Source organism: Lactuca virosa, chromosome 2 (assembly GCF_052849685.1).
Source record: "Lactuca virosa cultivar CGN04683 chromosome 2, Lactuca_virosa_CGN04683_v6, whole genome shotgun sequence".
Classification (NCBI taxonomy): Eukaryota; Viridiplantae; Streptophyta; class Magnoliopsida; order Asterales; family Asteraceae; genus Lactuca; species Lactuca virosa.
Window position 1 is genome coordinate 259,377,505 of NC_136427.1, and position 25,977 is coordinate 259,403,481.

The 25,977-nt window shown below is 38.3% G+C and overlaps 1 protein-coding gene, 1 long non-coding RNA gene and 1 pseudogene across 2 annotated transcripts; all 3 read right to left on the reverse strand.

Moving 5' to 3' along the window:
• Positions 1 to 7,233: 7,233 nt before the first annotated feature.
• On the reverse strand, positions 7,234 to 7,945 carry LOC145156946 (uncharacterized). The gene is made up of 2 exons (XR_013736994.1): positions 7,797 to 7,945; positions 7,234 to 7,553 (listed from the first exon to the last, which is right to left on the reverse strand). It is a non-coding gene; the product is annotated as an uncharacterized LOC145156946 (long non-coding RNA).
• A 2,003-nt stretch (positions 7,946 to 9,948) lies between these two features.
• Positions 9,949 to 12,229, reverse strand: LOC145158441 (sulfhydryl oxidase 1-like; annotated as a pseudogene).
• A 1,153-nt stretch (positions 12,230 to 13,382) lies between these two features.
• LOC145160898 (RING-H2 finger protein ATL10-like) lies at positions 13,383 to 15,610 on the reverse strand. The gene is made up of 3 exons (XM_079080273.1): positions 15,026 to 15,610; positions 14,372 to 14,469; positions 13,383 to 13,939 (listed from the first exon to the last, which is right to left on the reverse strand). Exons 1-3 carry the CDS (start codon positions 15,182 to 15,184, stop codon positions 13,591 to 13,593), a joined length of 606 nt encoding a protein of 201 aa, XP_078936399.1. The 5' UTR covers positions 15,185 to 15,610; the 3' UTR covers positions 13,383 to 13,590.
• Positions 15,611 to 25,977: the final 10,367 nt, after the last annotated feature.

Sequence of the window (25,977 nt, forward strand, 5' to 3'; positions counted from 1 at the left end):
ATATATATATATATATATATATATATATATATATATATATATATATATATATATATATATATATATATATATATATAAGATTTAAAAGGCTTAGGACTGATAACTCACTTTGGTTCATTTTCCTTGTTTGGATGTGGGCTTATAGTATCGGTTATTTGTCCGAATGTCGTTTAAATTTCACTTATATATAATTGTATATGTATATAAATATAAAAGTTATTTCATTCAGTTTAGATACCCTTTGTAACATGTTGAGCAAGGGGTTGCATTCATGAACAGTTAGTACCAATTCAGAAAGTACATATAAATTATAATAGGTATAATTTATGATTCATAGAACATTAATTCACGAGTCAAGTATACTAGAGTACACCATTTTACAAGAATAAGGGTTTGATTCAAAACTAATCAAGAGTATACAACTTTCAAATATACGTTAAGAATACTTATTCAGGAATATACAATCAATCATTATTTCAGAATGATTAGGTTTTCACTTATATTATACACATAACGTCTATATGCTTTTTATGAGTCATTTGATTCTGGTTGTTTAATTCATTTAAACAACATAGTTAAAGTCTTGACATTATAACCAGAATCTCCAGTTAGGGATCGAAACAAGTGTGTATAGATCTATATTGGGATTGAAACTATATTTTTAACTGAAGCATTAGTCTACTAATTTTATGATTTTTTAAATGTCTCAATATCTCTAAATGTTTATGACACAAATCCATGTTTATGAGTTTTCTAATTCAGTCATTCAACTATTAGAATGCAAATTTTTTTCAAGCACATAGAGTACAACAGAAGGTATGTGTTGTGTGTATGTTTATGCTATGTGTTTATGTAACAAGTGTCTGTGTTGAGTGTACGTATATGCTTTGAAATTTATATGTTGTTTTTTATTCAATTCTTTTTTGTAGAATGTTGTTAGCATTCCGTGAGCATACGAAAGGACCAAAATGACTTGAAAAAACATTGGATTAGGAGATGCTTGAATTAGTTTGGCCATGTATGATTTTGAATCACGAGATTCATTTATTTTGTCATTGTGGTTTCTCTATTTTTTCACTATTGATAATTATTTAAGAGGTTTAAATTCAAGAAATAATGATGTACCTTCATAACCTTTTGATAGCATTCTACTTGCATTCTTTCTGATCGCAACATTGTAGTTTGAAAAATCTGCCCAATTATAGGAATGTTTTTCAAATACACAACAATTTCACTGTTAAACTAAACGTTTTGAAACTACAATGTTATAATTGGCTAGATTTTTTAAAGTACAATGTTTTAGTTAGAAAAAGATTGTAAGTATGTTGATGTAATGATCCATTCTTGCTATTTTGAATTTTAATTTCTCATTTGATGCTAATTTTTGTTTGTATTGGTTGTTATGTTGGCATTTTTTCAGCCAAGACTACAAGTAGCTCTTTTTGTTTCAGAACTCTCTTTATTTAGTTTTTTTTGTATGCTTTTTTATTTTAAAATGTATAATATTATGAGAAGTTATGTGATGATTATGGAGACTTGCATTCTTTCTGATCGCAACATTGTAGTTTGAAAAATCTGCCCAATTATAGGAATGTTTTTCAAATACACAACAATTTCACTATTAAACTAAACGTTTTGAAACTACAATGTTATAATTGGCTAGATTTTTTAAAGTACAATGTTTTAGTTAGAAAAAGATTGTAAGTATTTTGAATTTTAATTTCTCATTTGATGCTAATTTTTGTTTGTATTGGTTGTTATGTTGGCATTTTTTCAGCCAAGACTACAAGTAACTCTTTTTGTTTCAGAACTCTCTTTATTCATTTTTTTATATGCTTTTTTATTTTAAAATGTATAAGATTATGAGAAGTTATGTGATGATTATGGAGTGTGATATTTGTTTTAAAATGTTCAACCTTACTAATTTTTTTTGCAACAATTTATTTTGTAATATGGACCTGGTAAATCCATTTTTTTTGGTGTTTTATATGTTTGTGACTTTTATGTGATTAGGGTAACTTGGTGAAATTGAAAGCGAAAGGGAAGGAGCTTGGGACAAAACATAACAAGAAGCAAGATATATGATCGAAATCATCACTATTTATTACTAATATCTTCCATGTTCTCTTGGTTTGATTTCAGGGTAACATTCACCGCCTAAAGCTCCCTTGTTCCCTAACCACGAACACCAAACACCCCCATTCTTTTAAGAACTTTTAGATCCTTGTATGTATATACAAGATCTATGTGTGTATTATAAACCTTAATGTGTTTGTTATTGTTTTTTATGCATCTTATACTACTTATTTGACAAAAATCATAATTAAAGCAGGAAAGCACATTCAGATTCTGGTCATTTGAGCCTTTAGCTCATTATACATCAGTTTTGGATCTGAATGAATCCCTAATATGTGTTTAATGTGATTATGTGACACGAATTAGGACTTGATACACATGACACAACAACAATCAATGGCAAATACTTTGAAGATCTCTCTCTCTCTCTCTCTCTCTCTCTCTCTTTCTTACTAACCTGAAGTATATATTTGGATGTAAAATGATTTACTACAAGTTATTTCAAGCTTTTATTCTAAGCCCATAAGTCATTTGAGTATTGTAAGATTGTACGTGTGTAAGACTTTTATGAGTCTAATTCTAATAATGTTTAAATGTATTTATGTGTTTTTTGTCATGTTAGGTGATGATGAAAAAAGTTTGGCCTTCCAGTTATATATATATATATATATATATATATATATATATATATATATATATATATATATATATATATATATATATATATATATATATATATATATATATATAGGGCTGCATATAAAGGTTTTGCAAACTAGATAGAGCTTCTTTTGAGTGTGGATGCATACCGAGGTTGTTGGGACAAAGAATGTATGAAGTTATGCTTTTGTTTCATACTTATGTTGTGTTTACCTCATTTATTGCTTCTCATGGATAAAAATTAGAAGTTAATTGATATTTTTGTTTCTTTATAGAATAAGGGATATGTTAGCTTGTACACTTTATTGGGTTGCTATGAGGGTTATCTCTAAAACAACCCCTTATCACATTTTTATGTAGAAATAGTTATTTAGGCTTGACAAAATATGAACAATATGCTAACATGAATATTTCTCATGGAACCCCACATCTCATTCATTAAACACTATCTATACAGAGAATACAAAGGAGTATTGGTCCTAATACTAAAGGCGATACAATAGGCCCTACAAGACCGAATACATGAAACAAAAAACATATAAACATACGTATACTAACATCCCATACTGTTGGAATGTTTTCCTGATCACAAACGTCCAAATTGGATCTAAAATCAAGAAATAGAGGTGACAGAAGACCTTTGGTGTATCCGTGTACTAAGATGACGAAGGAACATGAAGAACCTGAACTTGACCCATGGAAACCTTGTCTCGAACAAAATGAATGTCAATCTCAATGTGCTTGGTCCTTTGATGTTGAACATGATTTGTATATAAATAAACAAAACTAACATTATCATAATATACAACAGTGGCATGTGATGGAGTTCCGTAGGAGGTTACGAATCCAATATGTTTCAGCAACAACGTTTGAAACCCCTCTATATCCAACTTCAGCATTGGAATAAGATACGGTTCCTTGTCATTTAGAAGACTAGTAAATAAGATTTTGTCCCAAGAAAACACAATATCCAGATATGGAGCGTCTGGACATGGGACAACCAACCCAATCAGCATCGGAATATGCAATGAGACCACGTGTTGGAGATACATATAGGTGAAGTCCATGATCAAGTGAGTCATGAATATAACATAAAATTCGTTTTAGGGTCGTGAAGTGAGGTTCATGGGGGTCATGCATGAACAGACAAACTTGAAGAACAGCGTATGCTATGTCTGGTCTGGTAAAGGTCAAGTACTTTAGAGCGCTAGCAAGGCTCCTGTATAAAGTAGGATCAACAAGAATAGAGTCGGTGAGGCCAAGCTTTGTTGAAGTGTCTGCATGAGTGCAAGAAGCTTTGCAATTGAGCATGTTGGCCCGTTCTAAGATCTCTAAAGCATATTTTTGTTGTGATAGGAATATGCCTTTTTGGTCTCGAATAACTATGACACCCAATAAAAAATTAAGATCACCAAGATCGGTCATAGAAAACTCTTTGCTTAAGGTGGAAATGACATGGTGAAGAAGATCCTGGGATGAAGCGGTCAAGATAATTTCATCCACATATAATAAAATCTAGGCAGTGTGTTGACCGTGTCGATAAATAAATAATGATGAGTCACATCGACTATTGATGAAGCCAATCATGCACACAAACTGAGCAAAACGATGGAACCGTGCCATTGGATCCTGTTTAAGACCATATAAAGAACGATGTAATAAACAAACATGATCTGGGTACCGTGAAGAAATGCATTCTTCACATCAAGCTAGAGAATGTGCCAATGCATAAACACTGCAAGGGAGAGGACAGTGCGTATAATGGTGGGTTTGACCACCGGACTGAAAGTCTCATCACAGTCAATGTTGGGCCTTTGACTGCGACCATTAGCTACAAGTCGAGCCTTGTAGCGAGCCACAGATCCATCTGCATGTGTCTTTTTTCTTGAATAACCAAATACAATTAATAATATTTGCACCAGTAGGACGAGGAACAAGAACCCATGTCTGACTGGAGACAAGAGCATTGAATTCGTCCTTCATGGCGTTAAGCCAGTTAGGATCTTTAAACGCTTGTAAGTAATTACAAGGCACATGAGAAGGAGTTTCAACATGGAGATTGAATTTATGAATAAGTTTAGTGATACCGTAGCATGAACGAGTAGCCATGGGGTGAACCAAAATAGTAGGTGACGGAGATGGGAGATCCATCAATGGAATAGTAGTGACAGGAGGAATCGTAACATTGGATGAAGAGGAAGAAGCAGTGGAAGTGGTTTGACACATATCAGCAGTGGCTGAAGATTCAGATTCGACTGCGGGGATTATTTGAGTGTAATATTGTAATGATGATGACAATGGATGTGTGAGAGCCCATTTTTAAAACGAAAAGTCAAAAGGATAATGAAGATTGAAGAGACCTAAAGTTGGAGCCCAACAATAATAACATATTATTTGAGTGTAATATTGTAATTTGTAGAAAGTAAATACGTCTCAACCCATAGGCTGTGAAATTAAAAGAGCCTATTAATATATATATATATATATATATATATATATATATATATATATATATATATATATATATATATATATAACGGAACCATTGAGCGAATTAAACACCAATAATGACTTAGAAGGGTAACATAGTTTAGATTGTGTTCATGTTTAATCGCTGAAGTTATTTTTGTTCACATATTACCATTGAACTTGTTTAAACTGTTCATATTACATCCTTATAACCGGTTGGTGTAGGTAACATAGTTTAAGTTTTGTTCACATTTAGTCCCTTAAGTTTTTTTGTCCATATATTAACATTGAACTTTTTTGGATTGTTCACATTACATCCTTATGAACTTGTTTAGAGAGTTGGTATTACATCCTTATGACTTGGAAGCTCCGGTCGTCTTCTATGTTGCCAATGAATCGTTTTTCAGCTAGCCCGTATGAGAGGTGTTTCAGTTTGAGCTCGGACCTACTCAATCTTTCATCTTCTTTAAACCGTCATAACTCATCCATTTGAAGTCGGAATATCATAGTTTTTTTCAACACATAGTTTTCTATGTGTACTTCATTTTAGACTATATAAACATCTTATTTGGTTACATGTTGATTGAGTTACGAGTCCCGAAACATAGGGTATCAAAGCTGAATTTATGTTATTTCAACACTGAATTTATTGTTTGTATTTCGTTTTAGAATATATAAAAACCCTATTTCTTTATATATTGGGTTAATTTTTGTTGGTTAATTTGGTATTATTCTAATCATTTGGCCTCAAATAATTAACTAGTTGTACCAACTGCATAAGAACATGTGTCGATTCCAATCGCATATTGAACCAAAAACTGGCATCGACACTGAAACCGGTATAGTCTAACTGGTTCGGTTATCGATTATCATTATTAGTCTAAACTGGTTCCGCTTCTAAACCGGGTTCGGTCCGGTTCGAACTGGTTGCTCATCCTAGTTCTAACTAAGCACCATTGGATTGACTTAGTCAGCTTTTATCTGACCAACTACCTAATACTATAAGTGTAACATAGTTTAGGTTTTGTTCACATTTGGTCTGTAATGCTTTTTGTCCGTACATTACCATTGAACTTGTTTGGACTGTTCACATTAAATCATTATGACCGGCTAAAACGTACACTAACCGGTCATAAGGATGTAATGTGAATAGTTTAAACAAGTTCAATGATAATATGTGGACAAAAAATAACTTCATAGACTAAACATCACCACAACCTAAACTATGTTATCCTTAGCCATTATCCCAACCTAACAAATAACGAGTAACAATAGCATCAACTTTAGCCCAACAAATATAATGCGATCATTGTTTGATGTTATTTATTATTGGAACATGGAACTCAGGACCAGAGAGTATACCCATATCGATTTTCAGGAAACCATTTAGAAATTGATTTCAAATCCATGAACTAAAGATTATCCCTTTTTGCTTTTTTATTAGATTAGATAATTTTAGAACTCATCGATTTATTTACTTTAATTAGTCTAGAGTTTTGAGTTAGTTAGATTTCACATTTTTACATAGTATAGTTTATGTGATTTGTTAATTAGATTTTTATTTTTCTTAATTATTTTTATTTAATCTTTCTTATTATTTCTTGTTCTATTTTAACTAATTTTTTTTAATTATTCTATTTTATATAAGGTGGTGTTTGTTTGGGAAGATGTAAAATGTCTTCAGTTTTTTTTTTCATGCAGAATAAGATGTGAACTAGAAATCTTTTTTTTCATGATTTTAGTTTTCATAAAAAATTGTTTATTTTTTTAAAGATTTTATGCAGAAAAGTTTCATTATTTTAGAAACTTTTTTTAATAAAGTCTTAAATCATTTTTAACCGAAAAGTGATTATTTAACATTTTACCTAAATTAACGAAAAGTCTTTTTTTTATTTCAATGGAAAATGCCAAATTATGTGATTTTTTTCAAAACAACGAGACTTTTATTAAAAAAAATTTAGGGCTACTAATTTTTTCTGTATAACACCTTATATATACACCCTATAGGTTATTGTCATCAAAACCGTATAAAACCGAATAGGTCATCAAAACCATACCTTAGCTACATCATCAGTTTCCTCTTTTACAAATTGTGTATTAAAATGTACAATGAGAACACTAAATCAACATCGAATTTAGACTACCCAAGTACTAATATTGACTATGTAAAGTCCACAAATAGACGATGAATTAGAGTTTCATAAACTTGCCCCATATTAATTGGGTTAAAATTTTGTAACCGCTCAAACTCCATATCTTGATTTCGGCTCCAGTCAGAAAGTTTTCCAATGAATTACGGGACACCCCTTTGGAGTTTAGATTATGTGACCATGTGCTATATGCTTTATCTATAAAACAAACATGATTAATTAATTCATTGCCATGCGAAACTGAACTTTATTCCTCATATTCTCCACTATTAGATTCAGGAGCATCAAAACAGGAAGAGAAAAGCCCTAAATTATGGCAAATTTTAAAGCCCCACAATTATATAAACCGTAAATATGCTAAAATACCAATACTGGGTCGTTGGATCCTAAAAAATTCAACAAAATCAACGAACATTGTAATGAATTTGGTTTTTGACATACCTTTTCAGCTACATCTTCGTAACTTTCTGAAGCAGATGAAAGATGGAGACACATTTTTTCCGATGGTGACACCCATTGCCGTGGGTGGTTGATGGAAAAAGAAAGAATTAAGAATCATAGAGAAAGTAAAAAAAAAAAAAAGAACAGAAAGCAATACCTTATTTTACAGAAATCATCGAAGCTTATCTGATGCATAAATTGATTCCAGGTTGAAAAAACTAAAATCAATTGCATATGGAAAAAAATGACAGTGTAAACGTTTTTTTAGAGAGAGAAAGAGCAAGAGGAGAATCGAACACGGATTGATAAATGAAAAACAAGAAGGTTTATCCAATGAAGATAATGGGTATGCCCAGTGGTACAGTACTGGAGACGCCAGAGATAATGGAGGTTTAACAGGCGGCCTGTGGAGGTTTAACAGGTGGCCTAATAAGTGGATGCATTATGTTCAGAATCAACCATTTAAAACGGTGGAAACCACGGATACTGATGATAATTTTAAATAGAATTAAAAATTATTATATAATAAAGTAATATATTATTAATTTAGAAAAACTTATGCATTTGTAATGTTGTATTTTTTTAATAACTTTGTAATTTGTAAGTATTTAATTACACATATAAATACATCTATTTTATAAAAGGCATGAGTTTGTATAATGCAACATAATATCACTCAGAAGACAAACGCGTGGGTTGTAAAAAAGGCTTTATTCTTATTAAACTCTTACTTTTGGTGTATGATTACGGGTTGTAAAATCGACCACACAGGAGCGCGTGGGAAGAAAAAAAGTTTGTTGGCTAAAACGTCATTTTTCCTATTGTAACTTATCATCCCAATAAATCTTTAACTCCATTGTCTCCATCTTTTTTCTTTTATACCTCTTCCATTTATTTCTTTTTAATATTGATTTTACAAAAAGAAGAATTTCCTTTATAAAATGATACCATATACTTGTGGATTATTGGTAAATTAAAGATCATCAACTTTTGCTCATAATTTATAAGTAATCAATATATTAAATGACTATATCTCTAGATTATTGTAAGTGTTTTTATTGCCTTTGTTACCGAATATATAATAAAGATACAAGGGTTTCTCTTATATAAGTTCAGAAATCGACAGTATTATAATTATAATATTTTATATAAATAATGGCCCGTAGTATATACAAAACTAACAACATGCTAAGTACTTACTATTCGACTACAATTAAAAAAAACAACTTGATTATTACCAATATTGCCAGTATCGTCCATTATTAATTAAAAAATATTCAAAGATAATGATATAGTTACATTTAAGTTCCAAACCTACTTGTGCTTTTAATACTTTTTTTTGTTTTCAAATCAGCACATAAAATATAACTATCTGCAAAACCAAAAGAAACATTGTCTTCGAAAAAAAAAAAAAAAAAAAAAAAAAAAAAAAAAAAAAAAAACTCATTCAAAACATCTCTTAGAAAAAAAAATAATAAGAAAGTTTAACTTATGATTAGCAGATACAACAGTAGAAGGTCACTGTACATATCCCTCCCTAGTAAGCTGTAGGTGACTCCTGGATAACATAATCTGGAAAATGATCATATCTAGTTTCATGTCAAATCATATTATAATAGCAACATTTCAATGTTCACTTCGAAGTTATTATGATTAACTATTTGAAACTCGGACCATTTAAGTAACATTACATACATAAAAACAAAATTAACAAAAACCACATTTTGATTAAAATAATACATACCAATGAAAGAATTAAGTTGAAACTATGGTATTTGTGAAACGGAAGTCAATGGAGAACAAATGAAATTGTGAAAAAGATATACATTGATTATGGAAGATGCCTGAAAATGACAAATTCTAACAACAAATAGAGAACCCACAAGTTTCAAGCAATGAAATCGTTGAAACTTTCATAACTTACTAAAACTCAATCTACAATAATGTTGAATATTAAAGAAAATAATATTGCCTAGAAAATCCAGAGAAAAAGGGAAGAAATGAGATAGTGAAAATGATGGATTAGATGAAGTAAAATTAAAATGGTACCTGCTTTATATTCGAAATATCAATTTTACCCATTCGACTGATCATCTAATGTACTGTTTTATTAAAAAACATTAAAAGTCAATGTAACAAACTTTTGACTTTCTTACCTTGAGCACATATTGTAGAAGTGTTGACTACACTCTTCACAAGCAAAAAACTTATGTATAAAATCGCAAATTGACGTAAATGCCATTTGACTTTCTTCATTTTCAACTCTCACGGATAGTGAATGTAGCAAAACCCATAAACCACAGCTGCAATTAAATAAAAAAAATAGGTTTTTACAAAATATAAAATTATAAGATTGATAATAATATATTATATACTTGAATCCCCTTGTACCATTTTTGCTACCACGACAAAACATCTGTACATATAATAGCCAAAATCAGGATTTTCAAAAGTATTAATTTTGTTATCTCTTTTATAAAAAATTGAAAAAAGAAAATATAAAATTTACCCAATATCCACGTGGGACTTCTTTTCCACATATCTCAAATTTAGTAAGACCACCATGTTGAGTGTTGTTTTTTTCAAATGGTGACAAAATATTTGAAGGGTACCGTCAAAATTCACAAGTATATCAGCACTTCCTCTTCGACACCTACAATGTTTAAAATTATAAACTAAGTAAATAGAAAAAAAATGAAACAAAGAAAAGTGGGTTATTTAAAATATGAACCTCTTTGAAGGGTGATGAGCTGTCATTAATTGCATGAATTTTATAAGAGTAGCTCGAGTATCTGGTTTAATCATCTTGTTTTCAAGAATAATGTCAAAAGCAAGAGAGGTAGCCTCTTCAACATCATAAACAGCACGTGCAATCTATAAAAAAAAATAAGTAATTCTAAGCTTTAATATTACAAATATAATAAAAAATAAAATCTTATTTTTATAGAAAAATGAAGAATTGATTCAAACCTGTCCAGGGTCTGAGAAGTTTGATTGAAGAAGCTCATCATTTTCATACTTTTCATCTTCCAATTTATATGAACTACGTAAAAAAGTAAAACATGTACTTAAAATTAAAAACTCATTAACATTGTATACACAAAACAATATAGCTTCTTAACGCTTGTATACCTTCCTAATTGTGTATTAATCCATTTAAGTAAATGATCAGAAGTTCTTCCATCTTCAATAGAAACAATTTTACTTTTTTCATCTTTCCCATTCCAGCTACCACCCACAAATTTAGAAGGTGAGCCAGAATAGTGAAGGGTAGTGACTAATAGAGAATTTATCGCATAGATTGTGAAGAAAACATATAAGTACCTTATAATTTCTGCAAGCTGGACACCTGCAAAGAGTAATAACAGAAACAAATTAGGGCTATAAATGGATAACATTTTTTCAAAACACCCCTGTGGAAGATATAGATTGACTCCAGGGGACAAATTGTTTTCATGAAAGGTATAAATTCAAGAAATTTCTAGGTATAAATAGACCAAGTGTACTATGGGTATGGAGGAGAAGAAGTGAATCCTTTTGTAACTAAAAAAAATAGAATCTTTATAGCCATGAAACTTTAGATATTTCCTTTTAAGGTTTAGACATCCTTCAATTTTCTTCTATGGCATGACTGTTCATCTCTGTTCTTAATTTCTTTTCCAGCAACAACATCCTGGTAGGACCTGATTGCTCCATCCTTTCAAAATCGAGGTAATTTGTGGATTTTAGGTAAAAACACTCTACTTTACTCCAGATTGATATGATGAATTCCAGATTTTATTTAGAGAAAAATCAGTGGATGAAACAATTGTCCCATAAATTTGTAACGGTATCCATTTGGAATAACAGAGGGTCTGAATTTTTATATTTATGTTTCCAAATACGGAAATTGTGAAAAGAAGAAACAGAGTAGAGCATAACTTCACGTAAAGGAAATCAAAAAACTAACAGCAGAAAATTCCTCAAAAAATAGGGTCAAAAAATAAAAAGAATGTAAGTGATAAAACGTACATCCACGTGCGATGGTATACATTTGAGGATTCGGTTAAACTTGAAGGCCTGTAAGAAAACGCAGCAAAGGGTTAGGGTTGGTAATCAGGAAGAAGAAAGATGAATAACATTGGGTGGCTAAACGGAGAAAGTAATTTCTAGGGTTTACGGTTTGATCCAACTTAGAGAGAGATGAATAAATTGAAACCTTAGATCATGAAAAAAAAGGACTGAGGTGATTCAACTGAAGCAGAAAACAAAAGAATATGAGAGCGTTCCGATTTAAACATTACAATGTTTAAGAACTAAAAACAAAAAATCAAATAGAAATCAATAAATTGGAAGCGATGTTAAAGTCTCAAGAGTATTTGGATTACCAGTGGAGATTTGGAGTGTAGAAATATACAAGGGAAGGGATGATAATGAAGTAACTCAAACGCCATGTTATAGATGAACAGGAAGGTATTCTCCGATTGTTTCTTTTGGGAGTTCGGGTTGCTTCAAACAACGACATGGGGGAGGCGAGCCCTAACTTGAAAAGCGAGACATGCAGCAATAGAAGAAGTAGCGGAACCTGTCGATTGCGGAAACAAAAAAGGCGTGGAATCAGCTCACAGCAGTCAAAGATAACCCTTCACATCAAAACATACCTGAAAGAGAGAGGCGAGAGAAAGAGATAGAGAGAGAAGAAAACAAAAAACCAAAATTGAAGCTTACTTGTACATTCATTTGTTGTCGAAGAATAAGGATGCAAAGAAAAAGAGAAGAAAGAGAAGAGAGATAAACCAGATGAAAAGGTGGAGGCGGTGGAGCTTGGTGGTGGTCGATTCAATATTGTAAAGCCTAAATCCAGAGAAAGTTTGTGAGGATTAGGGTTTAGATCAACAGATATGGTGTGATCTTCCTGATTTAATGGGATTATGTTTGATGATCAGTTAAAGATTATATGATTTGCTGATATTATGGGATTGATTGCAATGAGAATTTGAAGAATACACCGAGTTCTACAACATTTGAGCGGAATGACAGCATAAGGGCAAAGTAGGAATTTCACATAGATGAAATGAGCGGGAAAAGCAAAGACGGAGGGACTAAGGAGGTGCCACGTGTCATCTAATGTACTGTTTTATTAGAAGAGAAGATAATGATTCATCTATTTATATAAAAAAATCAAATAAATCCAAACTCACATATTCAAAATTATAATACCAAAAAACACAGGTGGTAAATGGGCTATCTTAATAGTTATACTACAATTTGTCCAATAAAACTAAAATCAGTCCAATAGCCGAAAGAAATCATAAAAAAAGGGAAGAAGCACCCTTCGATCACCTTTGGAGTTTGGACAGGTGTCCTCTTTTCCAAGAAAACTCATGTTTTCTTATATAGTACTATGATAGTATGATTTATCCTCTTAAAGAACAACTTAACCAATATTCGAGTTTGAATCTCCTACAACACATGTGTTGGCCACGTGTGATGGTTATTATACCGTAAAACAAGAAAAATTGGTTGATTAGACTTTTTAATTTGATTAATAGTAATATAAAATTAGAATTCAATTGGATTTTTGTGTTATATGAATAAAAAGATACGTTCTAATAAAAGGGAAGAGTCAACTTTCTTCTATATATGTATATGTTAACAACTACCGCAAAAACAAGCTACTTACTTTACTTACTTATCAAACCTTTCTGATTTTTCAATATTTACAAATACTAATACACCACAACAAACAAATTCCTAAAGGACAATAATCACATTTTACCATCATTCACTCATTCCTAAACAACAATAACAGCTCTTAAACCTCTGATCGGCTTCCAGATTGTTTGTTCCCTGAGTTCTCATTCATGTTTGAGTTGTTCGGTCCAGCTTCTTGTTCGTTGTCATTTGACCGGAGTTGACCAACAGTGGTGGGATCGATCCGACGGTTGTCATCAGCTCTTGATGAAAATCGGATCGCTGAGCTGGACACGGGTTGCAGCGTGTATCGTCTGTCGAAAGTCTCACGTAACGAGACTCGACAGACGGGACACGTGCAGTGTTGCTGAAGCCATATGTCGATACACGATGAATGGAAAAAGTGTCCACAGAAAGGAAGAATACGCAACGTGTCATCCGCATGGTATTCCGAAAGACAAACTATGCATCTACAAGAAGACATGGTCAAAAAGTCAACAAACCCCAAAGTCAACTAGTAATCCTTTGGCCAAAAGTAAAACTTCTTTGGGATTAGATCCGTTTTTAGTAATATAGTGTTGTTGATAACTTCTAATCAATGATAATTAAGTATTGATTTGACCTTGTTTGCAATATAATAACACACATCATTGATTGCTTAAAGCAAAATAGATGGTTCAAGAACAAGGCAAAAAGTCTTGACCTTTCCATGTCAAATTGATTGATATTCATTTTGTAGCTTGTGGGATATAAATCTTGAATTTAGAAACCACAAAGATTGATTTTTTTTCTCATCAAATAGGCCAAGAACAAAAAAACCCAAAAGGAGAACATAAAAACCATAAATCTTGTGGCCTTAAATATGTTCTTGTAACAAATTCATATAAAGGAAGTGTACTTACTGAGCATCTTTTGCACACGAAAAGAAGGGATCACTGTACTTCTTTGTAGGGAAGCTGGCTGCAACAAGAGGTTCAGCACCACGTATGCCACGCTCCAACTGTCCAACAGAAAAAAGGAGAAAATTCATCATGGGTGAACACCATAATTGGAGCCTAAAAGAGTTTGTAAAAGAAGAACATGAATGATAGAAGAAAAAAGAGTATAAACAGTCTTTTTTTGGCTTGAAGTTGCAAAAGAGGGATGAAAACAAAACTTGAGGCCTAACCTAGTAGTATTTTTTGGACCCTCAGGTATCATATCTTTGCAAACACAAGTACCAATTCAAGAATAATCACATGAGGGAAAGTTTCAAAATTATGTCTTCTTACATACACTTTTGGGTGTCTTTTGTTTTTCATGATTAGCCATTTCACGAAAGTTTTTGCTTGACACCACTTTTCACATACCCAAATTCAGAATACCGAAATTGCTATAGGAAGTTTGCAGTATAACACTGTTTTTGGAGATACGTGTACTTCTAATTTGCCAAAGTTTTGGTTATCAGTTTAAAGTAATGGGGTTGAATGTCAGATGGGTTTTGTGACGCAAGTGAGATAGAAACATATAATTATATTTCTGAGCAGATGGACAGATCAAAGAACAGAGGTACTTACAACGTTGAGATCAGATCTAGAAGACATGCGAAAGGATCGTCTTGAAGATATGTAATGAATACGAGCACAGATGAGTCTTGTACACACGAAGACGATGAACATAGTACTTACAGTAAATCCGATTACAGTCATCACCAAATTAATCCCAGGAGACATCATTTTTCTTCGAGAAAAAATTCTCTAATTCGTATACAACTTTTGCTCAGTCAAACCGAAAACCAATCGTGAACTATGAAGAAACTAAGAATTGAAGGTCACTTATGCTCACATCATCATCTACTCAAACTCTAAAATCCAACTCAACTTAGAATCATGTGATCTTTGTCTGTTTTTTTCTCTCTAGAACCTATCGAGACTCTGTATTTGTCTGTTCTCATATCGTTGTATAAATCTCCTCGAAATCTCATTGTTTGTCTCATAGACAAACGTGGAATCAAAAGAAACTGAAATTAGTTAATGCTCGATGGAATATGTTTGAAAATCGATCGAAGATTTTAGTGGGTATTGATGAACTTGGAAGAATCTACAACAAAGAAAAAAAAAGTGGGTTTGCGATGGGAGTGGATTGGAAGAGGCAGAACAGTGTACCAATGAAAGGGATTTAGAAGAGACAGAAGATTTTATAGGCGGGTTTACAATAGACCCCTCATTATTGACTTACTATAGATATGACCTTGTACTACCAATATTCTCTATTAGCTCCCTACAATAAAATAGAGTTTTTTTTTAGGGTAGTCGGTATGGGCTGGAACCGGTGTTGAGGGGGCTGAATTGGCCAGCCTCAACGCCATGGAGGCTATAGGAACATGGCCTCGTCTCCATGTTGTGTTAAGGCTTGTGGCTCTTGCAACGTAGCTTAATGTCTGGAAACTCAAAGTGGAGAAGGTTTGTACCAATCCTCTCTTAGATATTTAAATTTTTTATTCGTTTTTCCTCTTAAATATGGTGTGGTTGTGTGGTAGTATTTCTTAGTAAATATGAAATAATGCGGAGGTGATTTGACATATGATGTCACAAACAAAATGGTGTGGAGAATGTGACCCATACCCATACCAATATACATTTAATTATATTTTCTTTTCAGAATACACACACACACACTCTCTCTCTCTCTCTCTCACACAAAAGCCTTTTTTTACACATGTGTCGTTACTAGTTCAACAATGAGCAACATTAACTGTCCCAACCATTGATAAGCAACGCTTCTGACTCATCTATACACATTTTAACTTTCAAATTGGTGTTCAATCGACAGAGGCTTATTTTCTAACTCTCAATTTTAAGAAACATAACACAAAAACAACCCATGTGTTATGTCTAACAAGTTTTAATTCGTTGATTTCAAATATATGGTTTCATTTTATGCCCATGTAGTGTATAATTCTATTTTATGGCTTAATAAAGAAGTGGATATAGCATTTCCATTCTGCATAGCCAAATTCTCATTTCTCCAACGTGATTTCATATTTAATAATTCCTCAAACTAAAATTATAACTTGGTTAATGTTATACATACTTTTTTACACTTCAAAAAAACAAGTTTTAGTTTTTGGTTGGTGTTGTTTCTCAGATTTCTCAAGTGTTAAGTCTAGGAAGTTGATGTTGTGATATTCGGTCCTCGGCAGTCCGAACCTGAGAGACAAAACAAATTGTTAAACGTCTACCGGGCCTCTAACCTGAGAGAACACTCTGATGCCAAAGTTAGAAAGCAAGATAGGTAGTTATTCGAAATCGATTGAGAGAAAATCTTAGATTATGTGCTCCTTTCATGTTAAAGTCGGATTCCTTTTATACGGAAATGTCGATGAAAATGGGCCGAGCAGGTGTCCGTTTAATTGTCATTAATGCACTCAGGGATGAAGGTACATAAGTAACACTTAAGAAAGGTAGCCAGTTTTGTCATTATGAATTACCGAGTTATAACGATCCGTTGGGCAATTACAGGTCATCGTGTGACATTTCTCATGGCCCTTTGATTTGATATCTTCAAATGCTTGCTTACAACGTATTTGATTATTCAAGTGCTTCGGATCGAACTTCCTCAATTCGTTCCATACGAGCATATTCCGTGCCGACCCCAGCGCTTCGGTCTTTCGTCCTCGGTTCAGGTTCAGCACATCCGGACCGGCTTTGCCGGAGGTGACATACTCACTAAGTCCCCCACGTTCGAATCGTTTTTAATGATTCGAATTTGTGCCGGTACTATTATGGGTGAGCGCGGTGCGGTTCGGTGCAGTTATTGGCCAAAACCTCACCACTAACTGCAAATGCGGTTAATCCATTTTCAAAACCGCTTGGTGCGGTTATATTGCGGTGTGGTTTTTTTTTCAATTATTAACCGCATTGATTTGATGTGGTTATTTTGTGTGGTTTTTAACTAAAGTTTAGAATTCAAATGGTTTTAAGAGTTCAAACATATTACTTGTAATAATAAAAAAGCATAACAGTTAATATCTTAAAAACGTCAAATCACTAGTAATTAACAATAAATAACTTAAAAGTGTCAAATTTCATCATTTTTCAAAGTTAAACTGTAACACCGGGTTCATGGTATGATTTTATTTAAGTTTTTATCTTATTTTTTTTGCCACGAACTCGGCGAGTCTGCGTCCCGACTCGCCGAGTAGCAGCAGGGTGGACACGGGATTTGAGCGGTGAACTCGGCGAGTCGATGCATGGACTCGGCGAGTCCACCTGTCCGGATGAAACTCTATTTTCAGACATTGCACCCTATTTTACCCATTCTAAAACACCCATTTCGTCCCGTTCTCTTCCAGAAGAACTGGAGAGCGAAACCTAGCCCATTTTGATCCTTGTGAGTGATTTTGGCTTGGTGAAGGAAGTTTGAAGCTCAAGAGAAGAAGGAGGAAGTTGGAGGGTGCAAGGAAGTGTGGTAGATCCGAAATCTACCCTGGGAGAAGCTCCTAACTAGGTAAGAAAGCTCCTTCTTAATCTTTAGTATAATAGATTCCCTTTTTGTCCCTTATATGTGGATTTCAAGACCTTAAACCTCCCAAACTCCGTGTGTTTATGCCCTAGGAGCTTAGATTTATGGTTTGGAACCATTGCATGTCTCAGATTTGGCCAGAATGGGTGAAGAGTCGAAGGGTACTCGGCGAGTGCCAAAGTGCACTCGGCGAGTTCCATGAAGATGGCCTTAAACTCGACGAGTTGGATAAACAACTCGGCAAGTCCTATGAAGATTGTCTGGTACTCGGCGAGTCGTTATTCAAACTCGGCGAGTCCCTTGAATATACCCTTGAACTCGACGAGTTGTTCTTCCAACTCGGCGAGTCATATGATCAGTCACTAGGATAAGAAGGGTTTAAGTGTAGGAGGTCCAACCCTCCGTAGTCGCACGTGGAATTAGCAATTTAACGTGTAGCTATAGTCCCAGAATCTCCAAACCTCCAAGGTTGATGTTCGGATGGAAGATTGGAGCGATTTGTGAGATCTGTTCGTCGGACTCGGCGAGCTCCCCCTTGGACTCGGCGAGTCCAGTCGCGGGTTTGTTAGTTGTCCCCGTCTAGCGAGTCAGGCTGACTCAGTGAGTGGGAACAGGGACCCGATGAGTCAGAGTCGGGCTAGACACAGAAGGACTCGGCGAGTCGCCATATGGACTCGGCGAGTCCAGTCAATCAGAAGGTTGACTTTGACCAAGGAGTTGACTTTGACCAGTCATTTGACCTTAGGGGTATTTATGAGTACCTAATCCATGTTTACGGATTTATAGCCCGGGGGGGGATTACCGGTGCGGCAGCCAGGCGTAGTCTGAGCAGGTTTTCGGCAGCTACTCTCGAGGTGAGTTTCCTTCCAGTAGGGACGGGTCTAAGGCACCAAGGCCGGCCCGTATAGACGATATGTTGGTATCAGAGTGTGGGCGGAGCCCGTATCTCATAGCTGAGTTTGATTGTGTTATATGCCCGTATGATAGAATTGCTTATACTTGTTGTCTGTGTGATACTTGTATGATATGGTTTAGTAGCGGAGTGTGGGCGAGGCCCGTATCTACATGGATAGCAGAGTGTGGGCGAGGCCCGTATCCCTTAGTTACTCATTATATGATAGCATGGTATGTGACATTATGGGGGAACTCACTAAGCTTCGTGCTTACATTTTATAGTTTTGTTTTCAGGTATCTCTTCAGCTAGGGGAAAGGAGCTGGCGCGGTAGCGGCATATCACACACACTCTTGTTTCCGCACTATGGATTTTCTAGGATGTACTCTGAATATTTTACTATGATGTTACCGGTTTTCAGACATAAATTAATATTATGAATGTTTTGTAACGATGTTTTTATGTATTAACCTAATTTAAAAATGAAATTTTTAGTTGGTATTCTTCGGATGTTACAAGTTGGTATCAGAGCCCTGGTTTGAGGGATTCGGACACACCTTCGGGGGTGTCTGGACTCAAATCGAGGGATTAAAAGATTTTTATAAAAAAAAATGATTTTCTAAAGACTAAGTAAAAGGGGTTTCTAAAAAGAAAAAGGTGTGTGATGTGCGCGACCGGCCGAGCTCAAGTAAGTTTTCCCCAAAGTACCCATACAAGTTTACGTTATGATTATCAGTTTCAGTTTCAGTAGAACAGCATGCTAGAATAGGACTAAGGATCTAGGAATGATGCCTTATGTGCCTGCTTTATGTGTTTCGGCTTTTTGAGAATTGCATGCTAGTACAGATCAGTCAGTATGATAGCCAGAGTAGTATATACTCGATTATGTGTACTCAATGCCCGAATGCTGCTTGCTTTGTGCTATTAGGAGTTCTAGTCGTCTTTCACTAACTAGTGAACGAATATGCTAAGTTACATATTGCAAGGATTAAATAATTTCAGAAGTTTGGGTCTAGCCCTATTTCGCAGCTCTTGTTTGAGTCCAACCGTTGTAGGGTAGGACCTCTCATTCGAAGAATTATCTAGTCTGAGTAATATGTAATAGTATTCGCGAGCTAGTTAGGAAAAGAAAGCAGGGACTTCTTGTGCAGCTGATGGCAGAGAGTGGGATGGTGATTACTTAGGGCAAGCCTAGGGCGAGAGTAGCACGAGAACCGCAGTATTAGTAGAAAGGACTTGGTTGAGTTGAGGCAATTCTTGAGGAAAGTACGGATAGACGTGGAAGGTAGTATGGGCCCGTACTACTGAAAGCGGAGGATCCGTACTCGATTCAAAAAGGGCCTAGACGAGACCGGGGACTTGTGATATGAATGTGAGCCTCGTTAGTGGAATATAGTATGATGGTGGTTATGCTAAGTTTTGCAGCATGGTGACCACACGACAGGGAGCGGGAGGCTCAGGATCAGGATCGGGTTCGGGTTCAGGGTCCGAACCAGTTGATGAGGGTCTATGCGAGTTCATTGCGTCAGAGATTACCAGGGGCATCCTTGAGTCGACTCCCATCATCTTCGGGTCGATCAAGGAGGGTATTGTAGAGTTGATGGAGGATCGTCTCAGGGCGTTCAGGAGTGATATGGCGGCTAGCCAGTCAGGACCACGCATAATGTCCTTTAAGGACTTCAGGGGCAGTGGTGCATCAGATTTCCATGGGGCGAAGGACCCCATTTCTGCCAGACGATGGATTGCAGACCTTGAGTCTGCACAGCTGATCAGCTTCTGCCCCGAGGGGTCGAAGGTACGATTTGCAGCAGGGTGTCTACGTGACAGAGCTAGAGATTGGTGGGAGTCGGTTTGTGACTCTTTGGGAGCCGCGACCATTGAGGCTATGACATGGCCGGACTTTGTGACACGATTCAGGGCGGAGTTCGCGCCTGCGGTGGAGCTCCAGCAGTTGGCACGGGAGTTCTTGGATATGAGGCAGACGACAGAGACAGTGGCGGAGATCACTGCCAAGTTCCGGGAGAGGGCATTACTGGTGCCCCAGTATGCAGGTGATGAAGATATGAGGAGGACCCGCTACCATGACATGATGCGAGCCGACATTTGGGAGCATGTCAGTTTCTCAGCTTGCCCTACCCTGGATTCTATGATTGCTAGGGCGAGGGAGAGGGAGATAGATCTGGAGCACATCCGGAAGAGGAAGGCAGAGGAGGGACAGACGATAGGGGCTTCGGGAAAGAAGCCCAAAGGATCAGATGGTAGGCCGAAAGGCCATTCAGGACCGGGCCGCTGTAGGAAGTGCGACAGGTCGCACGAGGGAGCGTGTAGATTAGGATCGATAGGCTGCTACAGGTGCGGCAAGACGGGACACTTCAACAGGGATTGTACTGCCCCTGCTCCGGTTATTCAGACATCTGAGTTGCTGTGTTTCCACTGCAACCAGAGGGGCCACAAGAGGGCCAACTGCCCCCAGTTGACAGCAGCAGCGCCAGTACAGGCGCCAGCTCCAGCGACCCTGCGGATTACAGATGGCCGGCAGGGCAAGGCAGAGGCTCTGGTGGTGAGGAGCCGGGCTTTTCAGCTGACAGCCGAGGAGGCACGCGCTGCACCCGATGTGGTGACGGGTATGATTCTTTCCCTCTGACCTATTTATATGAGATTTATGATATTGATATGTGCTCTGTGTATATACGTTTAGGATCGTTCCATGTGAACGGTATTCCAGTCCAGGTGTTGTTTGATTCGGGGGCTACCCGATCCTTTGTTTCTCTTGCACTTAGCAAGAAGTTTCCTGAGTCCTCGGGCATGTTGGATTGCCCTTTAGAGGTCGAGATTGCGGACGACCGGTCGGTGCGAGCATTAGAGGTCTTCCGAGATTGTGTGTTAAGGTTGTTCGAAGAGCGATATTTAGTTGACCTAGTTCCCGTTCCATTGCAGGGAAACAAGGTCATTATTGGTATGGATTGGCTGAGTCCCAATGGGGCAGTGATAGATTGTACGCAACAGTTAGTACGAGTCAGAGCCCCAAGTGGGGGAGAGTTAGTAATTCAGGGTGAGAGATCACAGCGAGGGCCAGCCTTCTGTTCGGCAGTGAGGGCAAGTCGTTACCTTCAGCAGGGTTGCGCAGGATATGTCGCATATGTCAGGGACACCCGGGAGGCGGGTAAGGCGACGGTGGGCGATGTGCCCGTAGTACGATAGTTCACGGATGTATTCCCCGAGGAGCTGCCTGGGATACCTCCAGAGCGACAGGTGGAGTTCAGGATCGACCTAGTCCCTGGTGCGGCTCCGATAGCCAAGGCACCGTATCGGTTGGCTCCTCCTGAGATGCAGGAGTTGTCTACACAGCTTCAGGAGCTGTTAGACAAGGGTTTCATTAGACCGAGCAGTTCACCCTGGGGAGCCCCGATTCTGTTTGTGAAGAAGAAGGATGGGTCGCATCGGATGTGTATCGACTATAGGGAGCTGAATAAGGTAACGGTGAAGAACCACTACCCACTCCCGAGGATTGACGACCTCTTTGACCAGCTTCAGGGAGCATCTTGGTTCTCCAAGATAGATTTGCGTTTAGGGTATCACCAGGTGAGGGTCAGAGAGGAGGATGTGCAGAAGATGGCATTTCGGACACGTTATGGCCACTATGAGTTTGTGGTGATGCCTTTCGGGCTCACCAATGCTCCTGCCGCGTTCAAGGACCTCATGAACCGCGTGTGTAGACCGATGTTAGACCGGTCGGTGATAGCATTTATTGATGATATCTTGGTTTACTCCAAGACGCGAGAGCAGCATGAGGAGCATTTGCGGGAGGTTTTGGAGACCTTGAGAAGGGAGAACTTGTATGCTAAGTTCTCCAAGTGTGAGTTCTGGTTGCGCGAGGTGCAGTTTCTTGGGCACCTTGTCAACCAGAACGGGATTTCGGTGGATCCGGCCAAGGTGGAGGCCGTAATGAGATGGGAGGTTCCGAAATCTCCATCTGAGATTCGGAGTTTCCTGGGATTAGCTGGCTACTATCGGAGATTCATCCAGGATTTCTCCAAGATAGCATTACCCCTGACCAGGTTAACGAGGAAGGCTGTGGTCTTTCGTTGGGGGCCTGAGCAGCAGGCAGCATTCGAGACACTGAGACAGAGATTGTGCGAGGCGCCAATCTTAGCCTTGCCAGAGGGCATGGAGGATTTTGTTGTATACTGCGATGCGTCCATCTCAGGTTTGGGCGCGGTATTGATGCAGAGAGGGCATGTCATCGCCTACGCGTCGAGGCAGCTGAAGCCTCACGAGGCGAACTACCCGACGCATGATTTGGAGTTGGGGGCTGTTGTGTTCGCCCTCAAGATTTGGCGTCATTACCTCTATGGGGTTCGCTGTACGATTTACACGGACCACAAGAGTTTGAGGTACCTCATGGACCAGCCAAATCTGAATATGAGGCAGCGTCGGTGGCTTGATGTGGTAAAGGATTACGATTGTGAAATCCTTTGTCACCCGGGGAAGGCCAACGTGGTGGCCGATGCGCTTAGCCGCAAGGCGGCGCCGATCAGGGATATTTGCATGCGGATGACAGTGGTGACTCCGCTTTTGGAGCGGATCCGGGAGGCTCAGCAGGAGGCTATGAAGGAGGAACATCGGAAGAGTGAGCGGATTGTGGGACAGGTTTCCTCCTTCGACTATGACAGCAGAGGATTATTGACATTACACCGCAGGGTGTGGGTTCCATATCTCGGAGGCGTGCGCCAGGTTCTGATGGAGGAGGCGCACAAATCCCGATTCTCCATTCATCCAGGGGCAACGAAGATGTATAGGGATCTTCGTCTGGACTATTGGTGGCCCTGCATGAAGCGGGATGTAGCATGGTACGTTGAGCGGTGTCTGACCTGCAGGAAGGTCAAGGCCGAACACCAGAGACCGCACGGCAAGATGCAGCCGTTGGATATCCCGTTGTGGAAATGGGAGGACATCACGATGGATTTCATCACCAAGCTTCCCAGGACCGCGCGGGGAGTGGATTCGATATGGGTCATCGTCGATCGATTGACCAAGAGCGCCCACTTTATCCCGATTCAGGAGAGCATCTCGGCCGAGAAATTGGCCGATATCTACGTCAGAGAGGTGGTGGCACGGCACGGGGTGCCAGTTTCAGTGATTTCGGATAGGGATGTGCGGTTCACTTCCAGGTTCTGGAAGAAGTTTCATGACGAGCTGGGTACTCGTCTGCATTTTAGTACAACCTTTCACCCACAGACGGATGGCCAGAGCGAGCGGACCATCCAGACTCTGGAGGATATGCTGCGGGCGTGTGTTTTAGACTTCGGTGGTAGCTGGGATACCTATCTTCCTTTAGCCGAGTTTTCATATAACAACAGCTATCACGCAAGTATTGACCGCTCTCCCTTCGAGATGTTGTACGGGAGGAAGTGCAGGACCCCGATATGTTGGGGCGAGGTTGGACAGAGAGTCATGGGGAGCACCGAAGTAGTGCTCAAGACGACAGAGAAGATTCAGCAGGTCCGGAGCAGGCTTCAGACTGCTCAGAGTCGGCAGAAGAGTTATGCCGATAAGCGCCGATCAGACCTGGAGTTCCAGGTCGGGGATATGGTTCTCCTGAAAGTGTCGCCGTGGAAGGGCGTCATCCGATTCAGGAAACGGGGCAAGTTGGGTCCCAGGTATATTGGACCGTTTAGGGTTGCAGCCCGAGTGGGCAAGGTGGCATATCGGCTGGACCTGCCAGCCAAACTCAGTCAGATCCACAGCACTTTCCACGTCTCCCAGCTGCGGAAGTGCCTGGTGGACGATTCAGCAGTGGTACCTTTGGAGGACATCCAGATTGATGACAACCTGAATTATATCGAGCGGCCTGTGGCTATCCTAGACCGGAAGTCGAAGGAACTGAGGAACAAAAGGGTGGAGCTGGTGAAGGTGCAATGGCAGCATCGGAAGGGCTCGGAATGGACTTGGGAGCCCGCGGATGAGATGATGGAGCATTATCCGGAGCTGTTCCGAAAGGGAGCGACAGACTTCGAGGACGAAGTCTAAAATAAGTGGGGGAGATTTGTAACACCGGGTTCATGGTATGATTTTATTTAAGTTTTTATCTTATTTTTTTTGCCACGAACTCGGCGAGTCTGCGTCCCGACTCGCCGAGTAGCAGCAGGGTGGACACGGGATTTGAGCGGTGAACTCGGCGAGTCGATGCATGGACTCGGCGAGTCCACCTGTCCGGATGAAACTCTATTTTCAGACATTGCACCCTATTTTACCCATTCTAAAACACCCATTTCGTCCCGTTCTCTTCCAGAAGAACTGGAGAGCGAAACCCTAGCCCATTTTGATCCTTGTGAGTGATTTTGGCTTGGTGAAGGAAGTTTGAAGCTCAAGAGAAGAAGGAGGAAGTTGGAGGGTGCAAGGAAGTGTGGTAGATCCGAAATCTACCCTGGGAGAAGCTCCTAACCAGGTAAGAAAGCTCCTTCTTAATCTTTAGTATAATAGATTCCCTTTTTGTCCCTTATATGTGGATTTCAAGACCTTAAACCTCCTAAACTCCGTGTGTTTATGCCCTAGGAGCTTAGATTTATGGTTTGGAACCATTGCATTTCTCAGATTTGGCCAGAATGGGTGAAGAGTCGAAGGGTACTTGGCGAGTGCCAAAGTGCACTCGGCGAGTTCCATGAAGATGGCCTTAAACTCGGCGAGTTGGATAAACAACTCGGCGAGTCCTATGAAGATTGTCTGGTACTCGGCGAGTCGTTATTCAAACTCGGCGAGTCCCTTGAATATAGCCTTGAACTCGACGAGTTGTTCTTCCAACTCGGCGAGTCATATGATCAGTCACTAGGATAAGAAGGGTTTAAGTGTAGGAGGTCCAACCCTCCGTAGTCGCACGTGGAATTAGCAATTTAACGTGTAGCTATAGTCCCAGAATCTCCAAACCTCCAAGGTTGATGTTCGGATGGAAGATTGGAGCGATTTGTGAGATCTGTTCGTCGGACTCGACGAGCTCCCCCTTGGACTCGGCGAGTCCAGTCGCGGGTTTGTTAGTTGTTCCCGTCTAGCGAGTCAGGCTGACTCAGTGAGTGGGAACAGGGACCCGATGAGTCAGAGTCGGGCTAGACACAGAAG

Bases quoted from the DNA above. Each gene is read 5' to 3' on its own strand.
- LOC145160898 (XM_079080273.1), bottom strand. From the start codon at position 15,184: ATGATGTCTCCTGGGATTAATTTGGTGATGACTGTAATCGGATTTACT. The intron at 14,470-15,025 runs GTAAGTACCTCT...TCTGTTGGACAG, and splicing joins CTAGATCTGATCTCAACGTT to TTGGAGCGTGGCATACGTGG. The intron at 13,940-14,371 runs GTAAGTACACTT...GTCTTCTTGTAG, and splicing joins TCGTGTGCAAAAGATGCTCA to ATGCATAGTTTGTCTTTCGG.